At 38.6% G+C, this 16510-nt stretch overlaps 1 protein-coding gene across 1 annotated transcript; it reads right to left on the reverse strand.

Moving 5' to 3' along the window:
- Positions 1 to 13468: 13468 nt before the first annotated feature.
- On the reverse strand, positions 13469 to 14429 carry LOC100675848 (keratin-associated protein 26-1). The gene has a single exon (XM_003410171.3). The coding sequence runs from the start codon at positions 14099 to 14101 to the stop codon at positions 13469 to 13471; it is 633 nt and encodes a 210-aa protein (XP_003410219.1). The 5' UTR covers positions 14102 to 14429.
- Between the last annotated feature and the right edge of the window lie 2081 nt (positions 14430 to 16510).

Below are 16510 nucleotides of genomic sequence, written 5' to 3' on the forward strand. Positions count from 1 at the left end.
GGATTAGGGACTAACACACTGAGAATTGTTTTTAGCCCCCTGCACAGATTATATCCTCTGTTTCTCTGTTAAATCATTTTTCTATTTAAATTCCCAGAATCCAGCCTCTTCAGTAATTGGTGCAATTAATTTTCAAATACCACTTTGTAAATAACTTGAGCATATTCTTCTCAGTTGCAAGACAGTTGATGGAATTTCAAGAGACACTAATTTATTCTGTGGAATTTGGACATATATCTTACTCAGCAATGCCTGATGTCTCTTCCACACCTAACCCCACCATATTCACTTGGCAGGTTTTATGATTTTAATCTCAGTGGCCACTTGGAGACTTATCAATAAGATTTCACAATTCTGATGACCTGCTCTCTATGACACCCACAACAGTGTAGAACAAACCCCAAGTTTACTTTGTAATGCATGGGGTTGCCACATGTCAGAATCAACTAGATGGCAATGGGTATGGTTTTGGTATTATCTTCCTAGCAAGGATTCTGTGAATTGCCATGAAATGATATTTAATCTCTTCTGACACAGTGTTTAAGAACTCAGCTGCTAACCAAAAGGTTGGCAGTTCAAATCCACCAGCTGCTCTTTGGAAACTGTATGGGGCAGTTCTACTCTGTCTTACAGGGCTACTATGAGTCAGAATGGACTCAACGGCAACAGGTTTTTTTTTAGTTCAATGCCTACAAGAGCCTCAGAATCAGGGCTTAAAGAGTGACTTTCATCAGAACAGTTATCATTCATGAGGATACATTAAGATGATCAATATCCAGGGAGATTTAAAGAAAATGATATAAAACCCTAGCTGGCATAATTTGGAAAGTTAATGAATACTCCCTGAATGAGTAAAAGAAGTCAGTGAATTACTCATGTTACATTTAACATCCTTTCACACCTTTATCAACTGGAGAGGGCTCTTTCAAATAATAAAAAATGATCTTAAATGGACTAAAATGAGAAAATTAATATTGATAAAAGCCATGTTTTTAGTAATTGATAAAATGCATTTTTGGGGAGTTGAGGCAAAACTTTTCTCACATGCTGGAAGGCTGAAAACAGAAAATGAGTCAGAGACTGCTTTTCAGGAAAATCTTGAAACAATTAGTACAAAAAAAAAAAAGATGTATTTTGGAAGAGTTTTATAAGAAGTGATAAATGGCAAGATATTTTTGGCGAGAAACCACAGTCCTAATATTGATTCTATTTAACCAAGTTTACTGGAAGGTGAATGTTAGGCCCTCCAGAAAGAACAGAACTTTAGAAATTACCAGATATGTGAATCAGAGGTCTAAAGTGAGGATTTCTATTTTGGTACATTTCTATTTATTTATTTATTTTTGCTTTCTCAATTTGAGTCTTGATTGGCAATTTTAACAAGAATCCAAAAGAAAACGAGCATTTCTACAATGAATAGTTTAAATAGATTCTTTATGCTGAACCAAATTCAAAATATTTTGAGATTTTTTTGAGGAAAAAAAGTATGTGCGTGGACCCATTGCTCAGAAGTTCATATTGAGGGAGTTGAAACTGGATCCAAGGACCTGATTTACTTCGAAGACTCATCTTTGAAGCCTGGTTTGGGATTTACTGGAGAGGAAAATTCCTCAGGTGCCTACCAATTCTCAAAACTACCGGTTGCCTTCCAGAGGATCTTCAGACAGAAGCTCTTTTTAATTGAAACTCACTGCTGAAACCTGTCATGAAATTTTATGGAAACGTTTTCTTTTGTGTAAAAAGCCGTCTTCTCCAGGATACCAAATTGCTTTGATATTTGGTGGAGAGGTTGTGGAACAACACATTGAATTAAAGAATCAGTGTTCTGTGGCCAGGTGTCAAAGCATTAACATAGTTGCATTTGTAAACTGCCTATTTATAGATGTAGGCGATTCAGTCAGACGGATTTCCATAAAAATGGATTATGGTCAATACCTAGAACAGTGTGCAGCTCAGAATAAACTAAAAAAAAAAAAAAAAAAAACACTGCCGTTGAGTCAATTTCCACTCACAGCAACCCTATAAAAAAAAAAAAAATTTTTTTTTTTTTAAGTAAAACTGTCCCGTAGGTTTCTAAGGAGTGGCTGGTGGATTCAAGCTGCTAACTTTTTGGTTAGCAGCCACAGCTCTTAACTACTTCTACACCAGGTCTCCCCAGCTCATAATAGGAACACAAAAATATTTGCTGAATAAATTATCTTGAATGAATGTGTTTAGAGATACAATTTCAAGCAAAAATATTAAGCTGTAGTCTCACAACATAATTTTAAACTACCCCTGGGCAATGTATTTTTATTTCAAGCTCTTCTGGGTCTTTCCATGTCTTTCTGTTTTCTTCTTCCCCAACGAGTCCTCACACTACTAAAAAGAAATGGGAGCATTGCTCATCACTACACTGTTTTATCCTAATAATAGACAGAGTCGTGGAGTGTAGGTTTCTCTATATGAAAATGGCAGCCTTTTCACCCTGCAGTAGAGCAAGTTCGGTAATCAATTCAGAACTTCATACTACAGATACATCTTGCAGGTCATCATCACCTCCAGAGGTGCAGCTCTTGTTGACTTGGCAATACCAGATATTTATCAACCAATACAAATTTCATAAAGAAAATAGGAAGTGCTCTTCTGTTTTAATGGTAAATGAAGGATCTAAGTACTACTCCTGGGAGAGCAAAGAGGGACAGGCAATGCAGTATATGCGGACCTCGTAACATTTCCTTGTGGGCTCTTTCTTTTCCATCGGGCCATTAGATCTCACAGTGTTCTATGTGTTTAGGAGTCAGCGGTGGTTTATACTCGTGTATGGAATTAAGTGGAAAGGAAAAGTGGCAGGAACAGCAAGACTATTGTGTGTGTGTGTGTGTGTGTGTGTGTACCCTCCCTATTTGTCTCTCAAACCACTGGCTTAAGTGACTAAAACAAATAAACAAACCCACTGCTAGTTAGTCAATTCCGGCTCATAGCGACCCTATAGGACAGAGTAGAACTACTTCATAGCACTTCCAAGGAGCAGCAGGTGGATTTGAACTGCTGACCTGTTTTTGGTTAGCAGCCAAGTTCCTAACCACTAGATCCAACGTACAATTCCTTATTAATTAAACTTTATTTCTTCAGGTCAGGGAAATAAAATGATTTTAACATTCTCATACAAGCTCTCGTTTGAGTTTAGCAGAAAACCTCATCAATCAATCTGTGTTTGATTCCACTCACTGGAATCTGTCCTATACTGCAATCCTTACAATTCTTCCTTTAATTTCTCATTGCCAAGAGTGGTGAATAGTCAAAAAAGAAGATTCATTATTTTGAGATTTTTTTTTTTTTCCCCAGAGAATAGTACTTTTCAGCTTTCGATGAGAAAATAAGACAGTGGTAGAGAAAACAGAAAGCTAAGACATTTATGATCCAGCATTTTTTTCTTATTCACTGTGAATTAGGGAACTTTACCCGTTGATGTCCACAGTCAGCGATTCCAATCAAACAGATGCTTTGAGAACGATGCCAGATACCTGTGCATAAGAAAAATGCACTCACTAGAATTGCATTTTCTATTGCTCTATGCTTTCACACGGACCTATTTTCCAGAATCCTTTGAACATATAAGATTCTGTGTAAGAAGGGGCATGTTGCATTTTGCTAAAAAATTGAACATACATTTTGTAATAGAGCTGGCCAACATAGCTTTAATTTAGAGAGCACAACATACGGTATTTAATATTGCATTTGTTCAGAGGTCTAATTTTAAAAAGTTGGGTGCTTTATTGTGTGTTCTGCAATGTGACATTAAATGATGACTTGGTGTTTATTATTAACTTCCTGTTTAGATGGACTTCCCATGTAGCATGGCAGCTGATGGAATTTACTAAGTAAGGTTAAATAAATTTTGAGGTCTCGTAGAGTCCAATGGTTCTCTGATTATATTAAATCACTATAGAAAGTGAGTTTGACTAGTGGATGAGGTTTTGATACTGAAAAGTTACAGTATTTGACCAGAAGATGTGTATGTCAGTTGTCCAAGTTGCAGCATTGTTTTCTTGGATTCAAATGAGGGGCTTTCGTCAGGGTGGCACTGGTACTATACACTCTGGTAAAGGAGGCTTAGTCTTCAGCCCACCTTGGTTGGGACATGATCTTATTTTCGTTCACCCCACAGTCTCTTACTAGCAATCTTTTCTATGCATGGCATATTATACTGGTATCTTGCGTGCAGAAAACTAATGTTCCTGACATCCTGGAGGCCAGGGTCACTTCGAGGGTTCTCATTCACTTGGAAAAGACCACCGCCCTCCATGATATACAAGCACTGGGGAATATGCATAGTGAATGGACTCTGTCATTAATCCATAGGATTGTTACTAATCGATCTTATTTATCAAGGTAATTTCTAATCACCTCAGAGGTAAAAATAAACTCATGTTGTATTTTTAAAGTAAATCTAGTTTGTGTTTTTTCTCAGCATAAATTAGATAATGAGGAGATGAGAATAACTAGCTTTCGTTTCGATGAAAAATTGAAACTTTGAACATCTACATCTCCAATAAAAAAATTAAAATAATGATCACGGTGAACACAATGTCAATAATGAATATCCGTTAATGATATAAGCCGTTTGAAAAAGAGAACGCATTAAAACATACAAAACAACTTCCTATACGACAAAATAAAATCAGCAAAAAGGAGTGGAGATGCCCATAATTTGAAGGGATTAAAGTGCTTGGATCTAGAAGAAGGTAAAGCAGTTATTTAAGTGTTACCATGGTAAATATGTCCAAAAAGTTACAGAATTAAGAAAGATTCTATAACTTTTAAAAAAAATTTTTTTGTTGTTGCATACAATCATGGTTTACTCTGAGATTTCAGTATATATTTATTTGCAAGATGTTTGTAAGGTATTGGTTGCGTAGCTTATTAATGAATGTTATTAACTGTAATAGTCAAATCTGGAACCTATTGGAAATTGCAAGGGAAAGGTAACAACACTTCCTTACTTGGCTCAGAAGGGCAATTCCAAAGCTTATCCCTATGTTCCAAAATGCTGATAAACCATCTAAAGGAAACACTGCTGCTTATCCTTGCCACAAGTGCTGACACATTCCACACTGCAGACAAAATTCTTACCTAGCCCTCTTCCTCTTCCTCAGAGGCATTCACCTTGCAGAATTTTAGGTCGCAGTCTATATTGACTAAGACACTGGATTAATGACTAATAAACACTAAAAATTATAGCTGCAAGTTCTTTTTAAAAATTATCTGTCTTGTGAGAGAATTCATCTTTTTAAGTAATACGAATCGATTTGAGGCTTACTGTTTCAGCAAGATGCTATTATTCATATCAAGCACAGGTGACACAGTCATCTCTAATTGGAGATTTCTCTACTTTGGAAGGCAACTAATACTTGCTATGCACATTTTAGACATACCGGATAGAGTTGACTGTGTTGTTGGCAAGAGGATCTAACATATGCAATGTTGTTGTTGTTGTTTGGTGCCATTGAATTGTTTCTGACCCATAGCAACCCTGTGTGCAACAGAACAAAACACTGTCTGGTCCTGCGCCATCCTCACGATTGTTACATTGCTTGAGCCCATTGCTGCAGCCACTGTGTTAATCCATCCCTTTGAGGGTCTTCCTCTTTTTCACTGGCCCTCTACCTTACCGTGCATGATATCTTTCTCTCGGAACTGATTCCTCCTGAAAACATGTCCAAACTATGTGTGTGAGTCATAGTCTCTCCATCCTTGCTGCTAAGGAGTGTTCTGGTTGTACTTTTTCCAAGACATATTGTTTGTTCTTTCGGCGGTCCATGGTATATTCATTACTCTTCGCCAACACCACAATTCAAAGGTGTCAATTTTCCTTCAGTCTTCCTTACTCATTGTCCAGCTTTCACTTGCATATAAGGCAGCTGAAAACACCATGGGTTAAGTCAGGAGCACCTTAGCCTTCAAGGCGACACCTTTGCTTTTCAACACTGTTTAGAGGCCTTTAACAGCTGATTTGCCCAATGCAACGTGTCTTTTGATTTCTTGACTGCTACTTTCATGGGTGTTGATTGTGGATCCAAGTAAAATGAAATCCTTGACAACTTCAATCTTTTCTCCGTTTATCATGATGTTGCTTATTGGCCCAGTTGTGAGGATTTTTGTTTTCTTTATGTTAAGGTATAACCCATACTTGAGGCTGTGGTCTTTGATCTTCATCAGTAAGCACTTCAAGTCCTCTTCACTTTCAGCGAGCAAGGTTGTGTCATCTGTATAATGTAGGCTGGAAGCCCTGGTGACATAGTGGTTAAAGCGCTCGACTGCTAACTGAAAGGTGGGCGGTTTAAAACCATCAGTGGATTCTCAGGAGGGAGATGTGGTAGTCTGCTTCCATAATGATTTACAGCCTTGGAAATCCTATGGGGTCGTTATAAGTCAGAATTGACTCGACAGTAATGGGGCTTTTTAATTATTATTATTATTTACTGAGGAATTATGTACACTGAGATAACCTCAAATGATGCAAATGTATTTATCAAATGACACAATGAAATAGTGACTAAATTGTAAGTCTCATATTTAAGCAAGTTCTCTCAACTGCTGCAGGCAACACACCAAACCAAAGACTAGTTTAATAATTTAAATGATGAATGGTTACAATGATGAAGTAGCCATGTCACCGCATACACTCTTTTTAAGTTAATTAAGAATAAGAAGAGCTGCCCCTTGGGGTTTCCAAGGAGCAACTGGTGGATTTGAATTTTGGTTAGCAACCGTAGCTCTTAACCACTGCACCACCAGGGCTCTTCTACCTGGTGGCATAGTGGTTAAGTGCTATGGCTGCTAACCAAAAGGTCAGCAGTTCAAATCCACCCAGATGCTCCTTGGAAACTCTATGGGGCAGTTCTACTCTGTCCTATAGGGTCACTATGAGTGAGAATCGATTCGACAACAATTTTTTTTTTTAAGAATAAGAAAAATAAAGGCTTAGTTTTATTTTTAATTTGTTGTTGCCATTGTTTTCATTCCTGCTTGGCGGTCTCCGAGACTCCTGAATTTGAGGTTTAATGTTTGTCATTAATTTGGGAAAGTTCTCAGCCATTGTTATGTTTTTTTCCTTCTTTAAGTATTCTAATTATGTGTATGTTACATCTTTTGAAAGTTCTTGGATATTCTGTTCTGTCTTTTTTGTGTCTCTTTGCATTTCAGTTGGGGAAGATTTCTGTTGACACATCTTCAAGCTCGCTGATTCTTTCCTCAGTTGTGTCTACTCTGCCGATGAGTCCATCAAATACAATCTTAACTTCTGGTGCAGTATCTTTGATTCCTAGCATTTCCTTTTGATTTTCTATCTCTTTGCTGACATTAACATGCGCTCTTGTATGTTGCCCACTTTTTCCATTAAATCCCTTAATATTTTAATCGTACTTATTTTGAATTTCCTGTCTAATAATTCCAATCATCTGATGCTGATGCTTAATTTGTTTGTTCCAACTGTGTTTTTCGTTGCCTTTTGGTGTGCCCTGTAATTTTTTTGTTGACAGATAGATGTGCTGTACCAGGTATGGGCTTTTAGTGTGAGTTTCATAGTAATCTGATTAGGAGTTGGGCTACATTAAATATCTGCTGTACCTATTTGCACCAGAGGCTTTGGCTTCCTCTAGTGTTCTAATTTTTGTCTCTGGTCTTCACTTTGGGCTTCCTTAAATTCTACTCCTCAGAGAGAACCTGTGTCTTGTAGTTCTTTCAACTGTAATCCAGTATTATTATACTGCAGACTTGTTAGTGTGCTGGTAGGTGTGGGGGAAGGAAGAGTTCAATAATCTCATGATCAAATCTCAGTCTTTTTAGTGGTCTACGTACCTGGCCTGTGACTGTAACAGGTGTTCCTTAGCTTTTTTTTCTCATCAACTTAGGTGATACAGGAAGTATAGGGAAGGCTGGAGTGAGAGAAATGCCCTTTCCTCAGGTGAGATAAGGCTCTGGTAAAGTCTTTCTTCCTGGGGAATAGGTCATTGCCTTGGAGGAAGTTCTGGGCATATTTCACTAGGATTACTCTTCACCTTCCTTTGCCAGAGCCATGAAGGCATCCCACTTGACTCTTCACCAAGAGAACCTGGGGGAGTTCCTGGACAAGCTCATGGATATGTGAGGTACCTCTAAGATTCTAATCCCCTGGAGTTCTCACTCTCATGCTAGTCCCCATTCCTTATAGCTTCAGCAGCTTCTGTTTCCGTTAAGCAGATCTTGGTATGACTCCAGATTCACCTGTCTCTGCAGATTTTGGGGTTGCTATAAAAAAAAAAAAAAATTTTTTTTTTTTTTATTGGCCATGCAACCTCAGTTTTCTGATGGCCATGCAACCTCAGTTTTCTGATGGGTCCAAGAAAAGTCTTTGACTTTTAGGCTTTTCAGATTTTTCTTGCTGTAAGGATGGGAATGGCTGTTATTAGCTCTTTACATATTTGAACTGAAACCAGAAATCTATACACCCTGTAATAACCACTCCCAATGGCATCGCCTTCTCCAATTCAAAGAAAATTCCCTCAGCAAAAATAGTACCTTAGTGGAGAATGAATAAATTACTGATTATACTGGAAAATGACTATTATGAGATAAACTTTGAGAAGACCCAGATTCTAAATTCTACCCTCAAAATATGTGAACAAGCTGTTAGGATAAGGCTGCATTGTTTTCCTGTGTACGCCTGACTTAAAGTTTAATCTAACCATTATTATGGATAAAATGTTTATCGTTTCTCAGTCTATTTCAGGTATGATAAGCAAGAAGATGATCCTGTGTCTCTCCTCACATATTTGGTACGTGGAGTCTAATTTTAAAGTTCAGAGATAATAGTGATGCTTCATATTTGATTATAATGGAAATCTCACATGCTTTCTTGATTATGGTTTATTTAGTAGGGCAATGTATTGTTTGAGCTCATGATTTGGCAAAAGGAAGTCTGTCCTTATGACATCCCATTTAGAGATGACTGTAATCACAGGGTTAATCACAAGGAACACATGTTTATAAAAATACTTGGATATTAATAAAGAAAACTTAAATAGCCATAAAGATCTATCCTCCACTATTTGAGCCACAGGAAATATATCTATGAAGACAGAAGGTAGTAAAAGTCAACTGATATATTGACCTGGCACTAATTGGCTTAAATAGACAAATACTCATATTAAAATTTGTGATGTAGTTTAGTAGAGAAAACATGGACTTTGAGACAACTTGGGTGGACATCCCAGATCAGTCATTTGTAATCTGTATGATCTTGGCTAAATTAGGAACAATTTTAACAACCTTACCAGATATTAAGGTAATTAAATAAGAAACCCGACAAGTATCTGGCAATGCAAAATTATCACACATGGACAAATGAATAAACACCAACAGGTTCTATCTAATCATGGGATATTGGATACAGAATTCTCCGTAGGTTTCCAGCTGTTAGAATTCTGAACTAGAGGGAGATGAGACCTGAAAACCTGTTTCTACCAAGCCTCAAGAAAGATAGCACAGACTAAAACTCCAAAGGGAGGGGGGAAAAAAACCTGTAATTTTTCATCATCACTGTTCTTAACCTTGATACCTCTTTCTCTAGCTTCCAGAACCATTGGATCTAAACATAATTCAGTTTAACCCAAATAAACAAACAATTATAGAGAATCTAATCGTGTACTGACACAAAGGTAACCCTCAAAAAGCTCAGAGTCTAGGGAAGAGTTCAGATATGAAAATAAAACAATAAAAAAGAAAGCATGGTACCGATATAATATAGCCCAATGGAAGAGAGGAGAGAATTGAGAAATAGACTCACCCATATATGGACACTTGATTTATGAGAAAAGGGGGCACTTCACCGCAGTCAGACCAAAAGGAGAATATTTTTAGCATATAGTGCTGGTTCAACTGGAATTTTGACACCTACTTCACACCATAAACAAACACACTCAAAAATAAATTTTAGATAGATGGTACATTTAAATGTTGAAAGTAAAACAAACAAGCTTTTTAAAATAGTTAAAATAAAATAATCTCATGAATTTGGGGTAGGGAACGATTTCTTAAAGAGGACAAAAAAGAAAATACTGATTTATTAAAACAGTTGCCATCAAGTCAATTCCGACTCATGGAGACTCTGTGTGTGTCAGAGTAGAACTGTGCTCCATGGGGTTTTAATAGGTGAATTTTTTGGAAGTAGGTCACCATGCCTTACTTTCAAGATGCCTTTGGATGAGCTCAAACTTCCAAACTTTAGGTTAGTAGCCAAGCTCGTTAACTGTCTGTGACCCTATTGATAAATTGGACTAATGGAAAATAAGGTGCTTAAGCAGTAGTGGGGTGGAAAATAATCAAAAAATATATATAGCCAAAAGTGAGTGAATAGCTAGATTTCATAAGAACTCTTCCAAACTTAAGGAGAATACAGCCAAACAAATTAAAAACATGAAGAGAACATACACAGTTACTTCACCAAAAATGGATATCCAAAAGGCCAATAAACATGAAAAATAACCCCATCAGACGTTACAGAAATTCCAACTAAAACCACTATTTGTGACACATACACACTTGCTAGAATGGCTACAACTAAGAGCACCAGGAATTCCAAGTATTAGTGAGGATGTAAAATAACTGGAACTCTCAGGTCCTGATAGTGAAAATCAACGTTGAAATAAATGCAGGGTATCTCCATGGTGCTATCAGCTAAAGCTGAATAGGCACATGCCATATAAACTATTGGAAACCCTGGTGGCATGGTGATTAAGTGCTATGGCTGCTAGCCAAAAGGTCGGCAGTTAGATTCCACCAGGTGCTCCTTAGAAACTCTTTGGGGCAGTTCTACTCTGTTCTGTAAGGTCACTATGAATCGGAATTGACTGGATGGCCGTGGGTTATGTAAACTATTAATCCCACTCCTGTTTATATTACCAGTGGAAATGTCTTCCTATTACCAATAGAAATGTCTTCCTATCAAAATAAACATGCAAGAATCCGAGAATATTCTGTGGATTATCCTCAATAGATCCAAACTGGAAACAACTCGTGTGCTCATCAACAGCAGAAAAGATAAATCAATTGTGGTATATTAGCACTCTGTATATTATACATCAAAGAAAATCAGCAGGCTACTGGTACACATAACAACACGGACAAATCTCACAAATACATTACTGAGTGAAAGAAGCCAGGTACAAAAGAATAGACACTGTATGATTCCATGTATATAGCTCAACAATAGGAAAACCTAGCGTATGGAGTTAGAAGTCAGAAGAGTGCCTTCCTCGGTGGAGTTCTGATTCTGTGTACAAATTAGTGTGTATGAATATTTTTACTAAAATCTCATTACAAGTAAAAATAAACAGCCTGACAAGATCAACAATGGAAGTATGACTGAGAGAAAAGGTAAGTCGAGTCAAAGAGTGATGCTCTCATTAGGGTAGGTGAAAGGAGAAGGCCTGGGGAAGTTTTCACCAGAGGAGTGCTGATGTCACAAACTCAATATGTCCAGCAGTGCAAGGCAGCAGGCAAAGCAAAAGAAAGAACTAGAGTGGGTTTAAAACAGCAACATGCATGGGATGGTAAAGGACATCTGGGATTCTGCTTCAGTATCAGGAAATACACAGGGAGAGATGGGACTGTGAGAACTGGAGGCTTGTGCCTTGTCTGAAAGGAACAGCTGCTGGTTAGCTTCTGGCAGTCATTGTCTTTCTTGAACACAGGTACAGGTTTTCTAGATTTTTTCGATGTAGTCTAGACATTTTTCCAGATATTCCAGTTTCTCAAAAAGCTGAACATTTGCATTTTTACACCATAGCTTAGACATCATGCTTGGTAAAGTAAACCAAAAAACCAAACCAAAACCTCTGCCCTCGAGTTGATTCCAACTCATAGCAATCCTATGGGACAGAGTAGGACTGCCCCATAGAGTTTCCAAGAAGAGCCTGGTAGATTCAAACTGCCAACTTCTTGGTTAGCAGCCTTAGCACTACACCACCAGGGTTTTCTTGGTAAGGTAAAGGGTCAGTGGAAAAGAGGAAAACCCTCAAAGACATGGATTGACACAGTGGGTGCAATAACGTGCTCAAGCATAACAATGATTGTGAGGATGGCGCAGGACTAGGCAGTGCTTCCTTGTGGTGTACATGGGGTTGCTGTCTGTCGGAACCAACTCTATGGCACCTAACAACAACAACCTTAGTTTTAATTTGTGAAATCTCTACCCCCACACTTGTTTATGTAGATTAAGGAAAAATGTATCTTTAATCAAGATATGTCGCAGAAGCTAAGAGTGTATAACTTCTGACAAACTCTGAAGTGTGTCTTGTTCCCCTCTGTATCCTATTTTTCTAGCACAGGTGCCTTGGCATATAATAGTCAGGCAATACATTTTTGTTGAATAAATCAATAGGGTAATAAATGAATTTGGGCAGGGTTTTAAAAAATAAAATCATGCTATGAGTTTTCAAGGCAGACGTAATGCAGAAGTGTATCCTGGTCTTCTTGACGACATGCAACAGGATGGAAAATTCTAAGAAGCAGCACATTTGGAAACCTGTAAATATGGAGAGGTCTTAGCATTTGCAAAGGTCAACACGCTAGGCTGCTAACCAAAATGTTGGAGGTTCGAGTCCATTCAGGGACACCTAGGAAGAAAAGCCTAGAAATCTGTTTCTAAAAATCAGCCATTGAAAACCTTATAGAGCACAATCCTACCCTGACACCCTGGGGTCGCCATGAGTCAGAATTCATCTGACACCATCTGGTAGCGTTTGCAATGTTGAGCAGTAGGAGATGAACCCAGAGACATAGTAGGAAGGAAGACAAGGAAGGGAACCAGACTTTGTGCCAAGGGGGTTTTCTCTTATGAAGTCATGAAAGATCTAAGCAGAAATGAGATACGGTTCAGTATGCAATTAGAACATTTTGGTGGAAGTGTGTTCACTGGAAGAGAGAGGGCTGACAGAGGTGATCCCTAGTCTTGCCTTCTCAAAATAAATTCCACCAAGGTCTTTTTGCATTTTTCAAGTTCATAGGCTCAGAGATCTAGAAGGTAGCTTGAGGAATAAGCCATCGAGCTATTCCCCTGCTGTCAGGTAAGAACGTATGGTTGTGTGTCACCTGTCCTACTCACTTGTTTTATAAGCAGTGCAGGTTGGTAATTTCTGTGTTATGATAAAATAAGCAAAGACACAGTGATGACCCAGATACATAATTGTGACTTAATCTAATTTATTACAATACGAACCAAATAATTTTTCCACACCTGAGTGACATTGAATAGCACATAAACCAATTATTTTATGTCAAAGGGAAATGAAGAGAATAAAGATTATGAAATGAGCAACTTGCATTTGATCAGGCAGAGTAAAACTGAGAAAAAACTGTCACTACGAATAAAGAAGCAAAAAGTCCCCAGAGTGTGAATTTCGGTCCAGGTTTCTCAGCATCGTCGCTTTCTGGAATGAGCAGGCTACTAGTACCCCAGGGCAGAGCAAGATGGACGACAAGTACTGAAAACATGGGCCAGAGGTTGGCAACCACTGGAGAGAGGCCTCAGGGGTCTGAGGCTGCTGGACACAATGCTAAATGGTTGCGAACCACAGGCCAAACCACTCAAGGGTTGGCATCCGTAAGTGAGGAGGCTCAGGGGTCGGCAGCTGTTGGGCAAACAGTTCAGTGGTCGATAGCCAATGGGTGCACAGCCCAAGAGATGGCTGTTGTAGAGCAGAGGACTCAATGGACGGCAGCCACTGGGCACATAGCTCAGAGGTCTACAGGAGACTGGGAAGCAAGAGCTTGAGATGGAAGAAGATACAGGAAGAAAGCTGGTTCCTTGGCAGGGTCTGGGCACATAGTAAGCAGTGGAAGGGCAGCTAGAGTTGCTGGGCTCGCAGTTGGCTGGCTGGCAGCTGGTTGGTTCACTGCAGGTCTCTTGGCAGTTGTCCAGGAGCCAGGAACTGCCTTGACAGCTGCTGGGTAGGCAGAAGGCATCTCCATAGCTCACATTGGTAGAGCAGAGGGCACTGGAGGAGGTGACAGGAATATGGCAGATATTCCTGAGGGATCCTGAGCTATAGTTTCCAGAGCAGTAGTTGTGGCAAGACATAGTGAGGTTTCTAGAGCAGGCTGTGGTTGAGTAGAAAGAAGTAAGTGTCTCTAGTTTGACTGTGCCCTCACTTGGTTTGACCCTTATATATCCCTAGCAGGCGGTGGTTCTGTATTCAGACTCTCTTCCTTGTTGTATGAAGTCTGCATCAGAACTCATCATTATAGCTCAGAAATTGGCACTCCCACCTCCCATAAAACCCAATGTTTCTTGCAAAGCTTCCCCTCGATAAAGAATGGCTATAAACCAGTGTAGCTAAAATTTTAATAGGATCTTTCCTTCTTAAATCATCCAACGAAAACAGACATTTTAGAGGCCATATACTTATTCCAATGATAACCACCACTGGACAAACATTCCCAGAATTCCTGTCTTAGAATAGTCTTTAAAAATTGTAGGAAACATCTTTGAAACAGTGGCAATTGTTTCTCCGACAAGGAGAATTCTATTCATTTTGGAAATTGCTGAAGTAAGTAACTTGGAAGCAAATGTGTTGAAAAAGAAAGTGGGCAATCCTATAACCTATAAGGTTTAGAGCAGAAAGAGCTTAAAAGTACTATGATATGGTGCCCTGGCAGGGCCGTGGTTAAGAGCTCGGCTGGTAACCAAAAGGTCAGCAGTTTGAATCCACCAGCTACCCCTTGGAAACCCTATGGGGCAGCGCTACTCAGTCCTACAGGGTCGGTATGAGTCAGAATTCACCCAACAGCAATGTGTTTGTTTGTTTTTATAATATAGAAAAAGTCCATGTGCCCAGTTTTTTGTTTTATTTCAGAATCCTGGTAGGAAGTGACTTTCCATCAAAACATCTTGATTCACAAAATTTGTGTTCAATCTATTCAGTTCAATTAAAAAAAATGCTAAGTCAAGCTGTAAGCTTGGTTTTTGTTTGCAATATTTTGTTTAATATAAATAATAGTTGGGCTCATTTACAATTACTGACCCTGCCCTGAGCAAAATCAAATAAGCAGAACTCTTTAAAGAAAGTTTGGTGACATGATTTTTTTTGTGATTTTTTAAGCTTATTCATTTTATGGTGTACTTATATTCCAGCTGCAAATTATTGTTTATGGTCAAAAATAAGATATAATGATTGAGACATGGATTTGGTTTTGCTTCCTACATTGGTCCTGACATTAATTTAAAAAGAGGTGTTCTAACTGTATTACACAGGCAATAGCAACAGGCTAAAAGTATAACCTTCCTAAGTATGAGTATTTTGGAGGCTACTTGGGAATAAATTGTATGGCAAGGAAGTTTTAAAATGCATGATTTGGCTTATTTTCAATGGTCCAACTCTGTTTTCCATATACCTGCAAATCCAGGGACAACGGTGGCTACTTTAGCGTGAACTTAAATTATCTGCTGAATCTCAGTTCCAATTCCCTTTGGCTAAAAATTCAATTTATGTTACAAAATTTCTTCTACTTTAGTGTTCATTGAACCCACCTACTCTTATCAAGTCTTTCTCAGTCCAGAGGGGGAAGAATTTATGAATTGCCTATGAGGCAATACAGGCTGATTTTGCTACCAGAGGTAAAAAGATGAAAAGAAAATTATAGTCTCTGAGGTTCTGTCCCAACATGTGGAAATTATCTCGGTATTTTAGGTTGGAGGCTATTACCCTTCCATGATTTGTATCTAATGTGTTTCAATAGCCCCAGGCCTTTGTCACCTGTCTGACACTGTTTGTACCCAGCTGATGGAGCCTTCTTGTGAAATCCTGGTTGCATCAGCTGAATGGCGTTAGTAATAGGTAAAGCCATCTTTAACTGAATGGTTGTCAAAATTGTGCATCAATACTTTATGCCTGCTCTTTTCTATGATAAGCAAGAGCCTAAGACCTATATCATTTTGACACCCGTGTAAGTATGTCTCTGTACGTATACGTATTATATATGTAGTACAATGGACTCAAACACGCCAAAGATCATGAAGATGGTGCAGGAACAGGAAACATTTCGTTATGTTACACAAAAGGTAGCCAGAGTGGGAGCCAGCTCAATGGCAGCTAACAACAATATATGTAGGCATGGAGTCCCTGGGTGATACAAATGATTAGCACACTCAATTGCTAATCTAAAGGTTGGAATTATGAGCCCACCCAGAGGCACCCCAGAAGAAAGACCTGGTGATCTACTTCCAAAAATTCAGCCATTGAAAACCCTGAGGAGTAGTTTTACTCTGGCACACATAGGTAGTCATGAGTCAGGGTTGCCTCGACGACAGTTGGTGCTTGTATATAAAAAAATATATACGAGTGTTTTTCTATGAGGAGAAAGACTGCAGAAGAGGGAACCAGCATTTATTTATTGCCTACTATGTGATAGACCTTGTGGTGTTCACAGCCATGCGTGAAATGTCACTTTATCCTCACAAATTTATATAGTACATTTTACTCTTCCAAGT

The sequence above is a fragment of the Loxodonta africana genome, chromosome 20 (assembly GCF_030014295.1).
Source record: "Loxodonta africana isolate mLoxAfr1 chromosome 20, mLoxAfr1.hap2, whole genome shotgun sequence".
In the NCBI taxonomy this organism is placed as follows: Eukaryota; Metazoa; Chordata; class Mammalia; order Proboscidea; family Elephantidae; genus Loxodonta; species Loxodonta africana.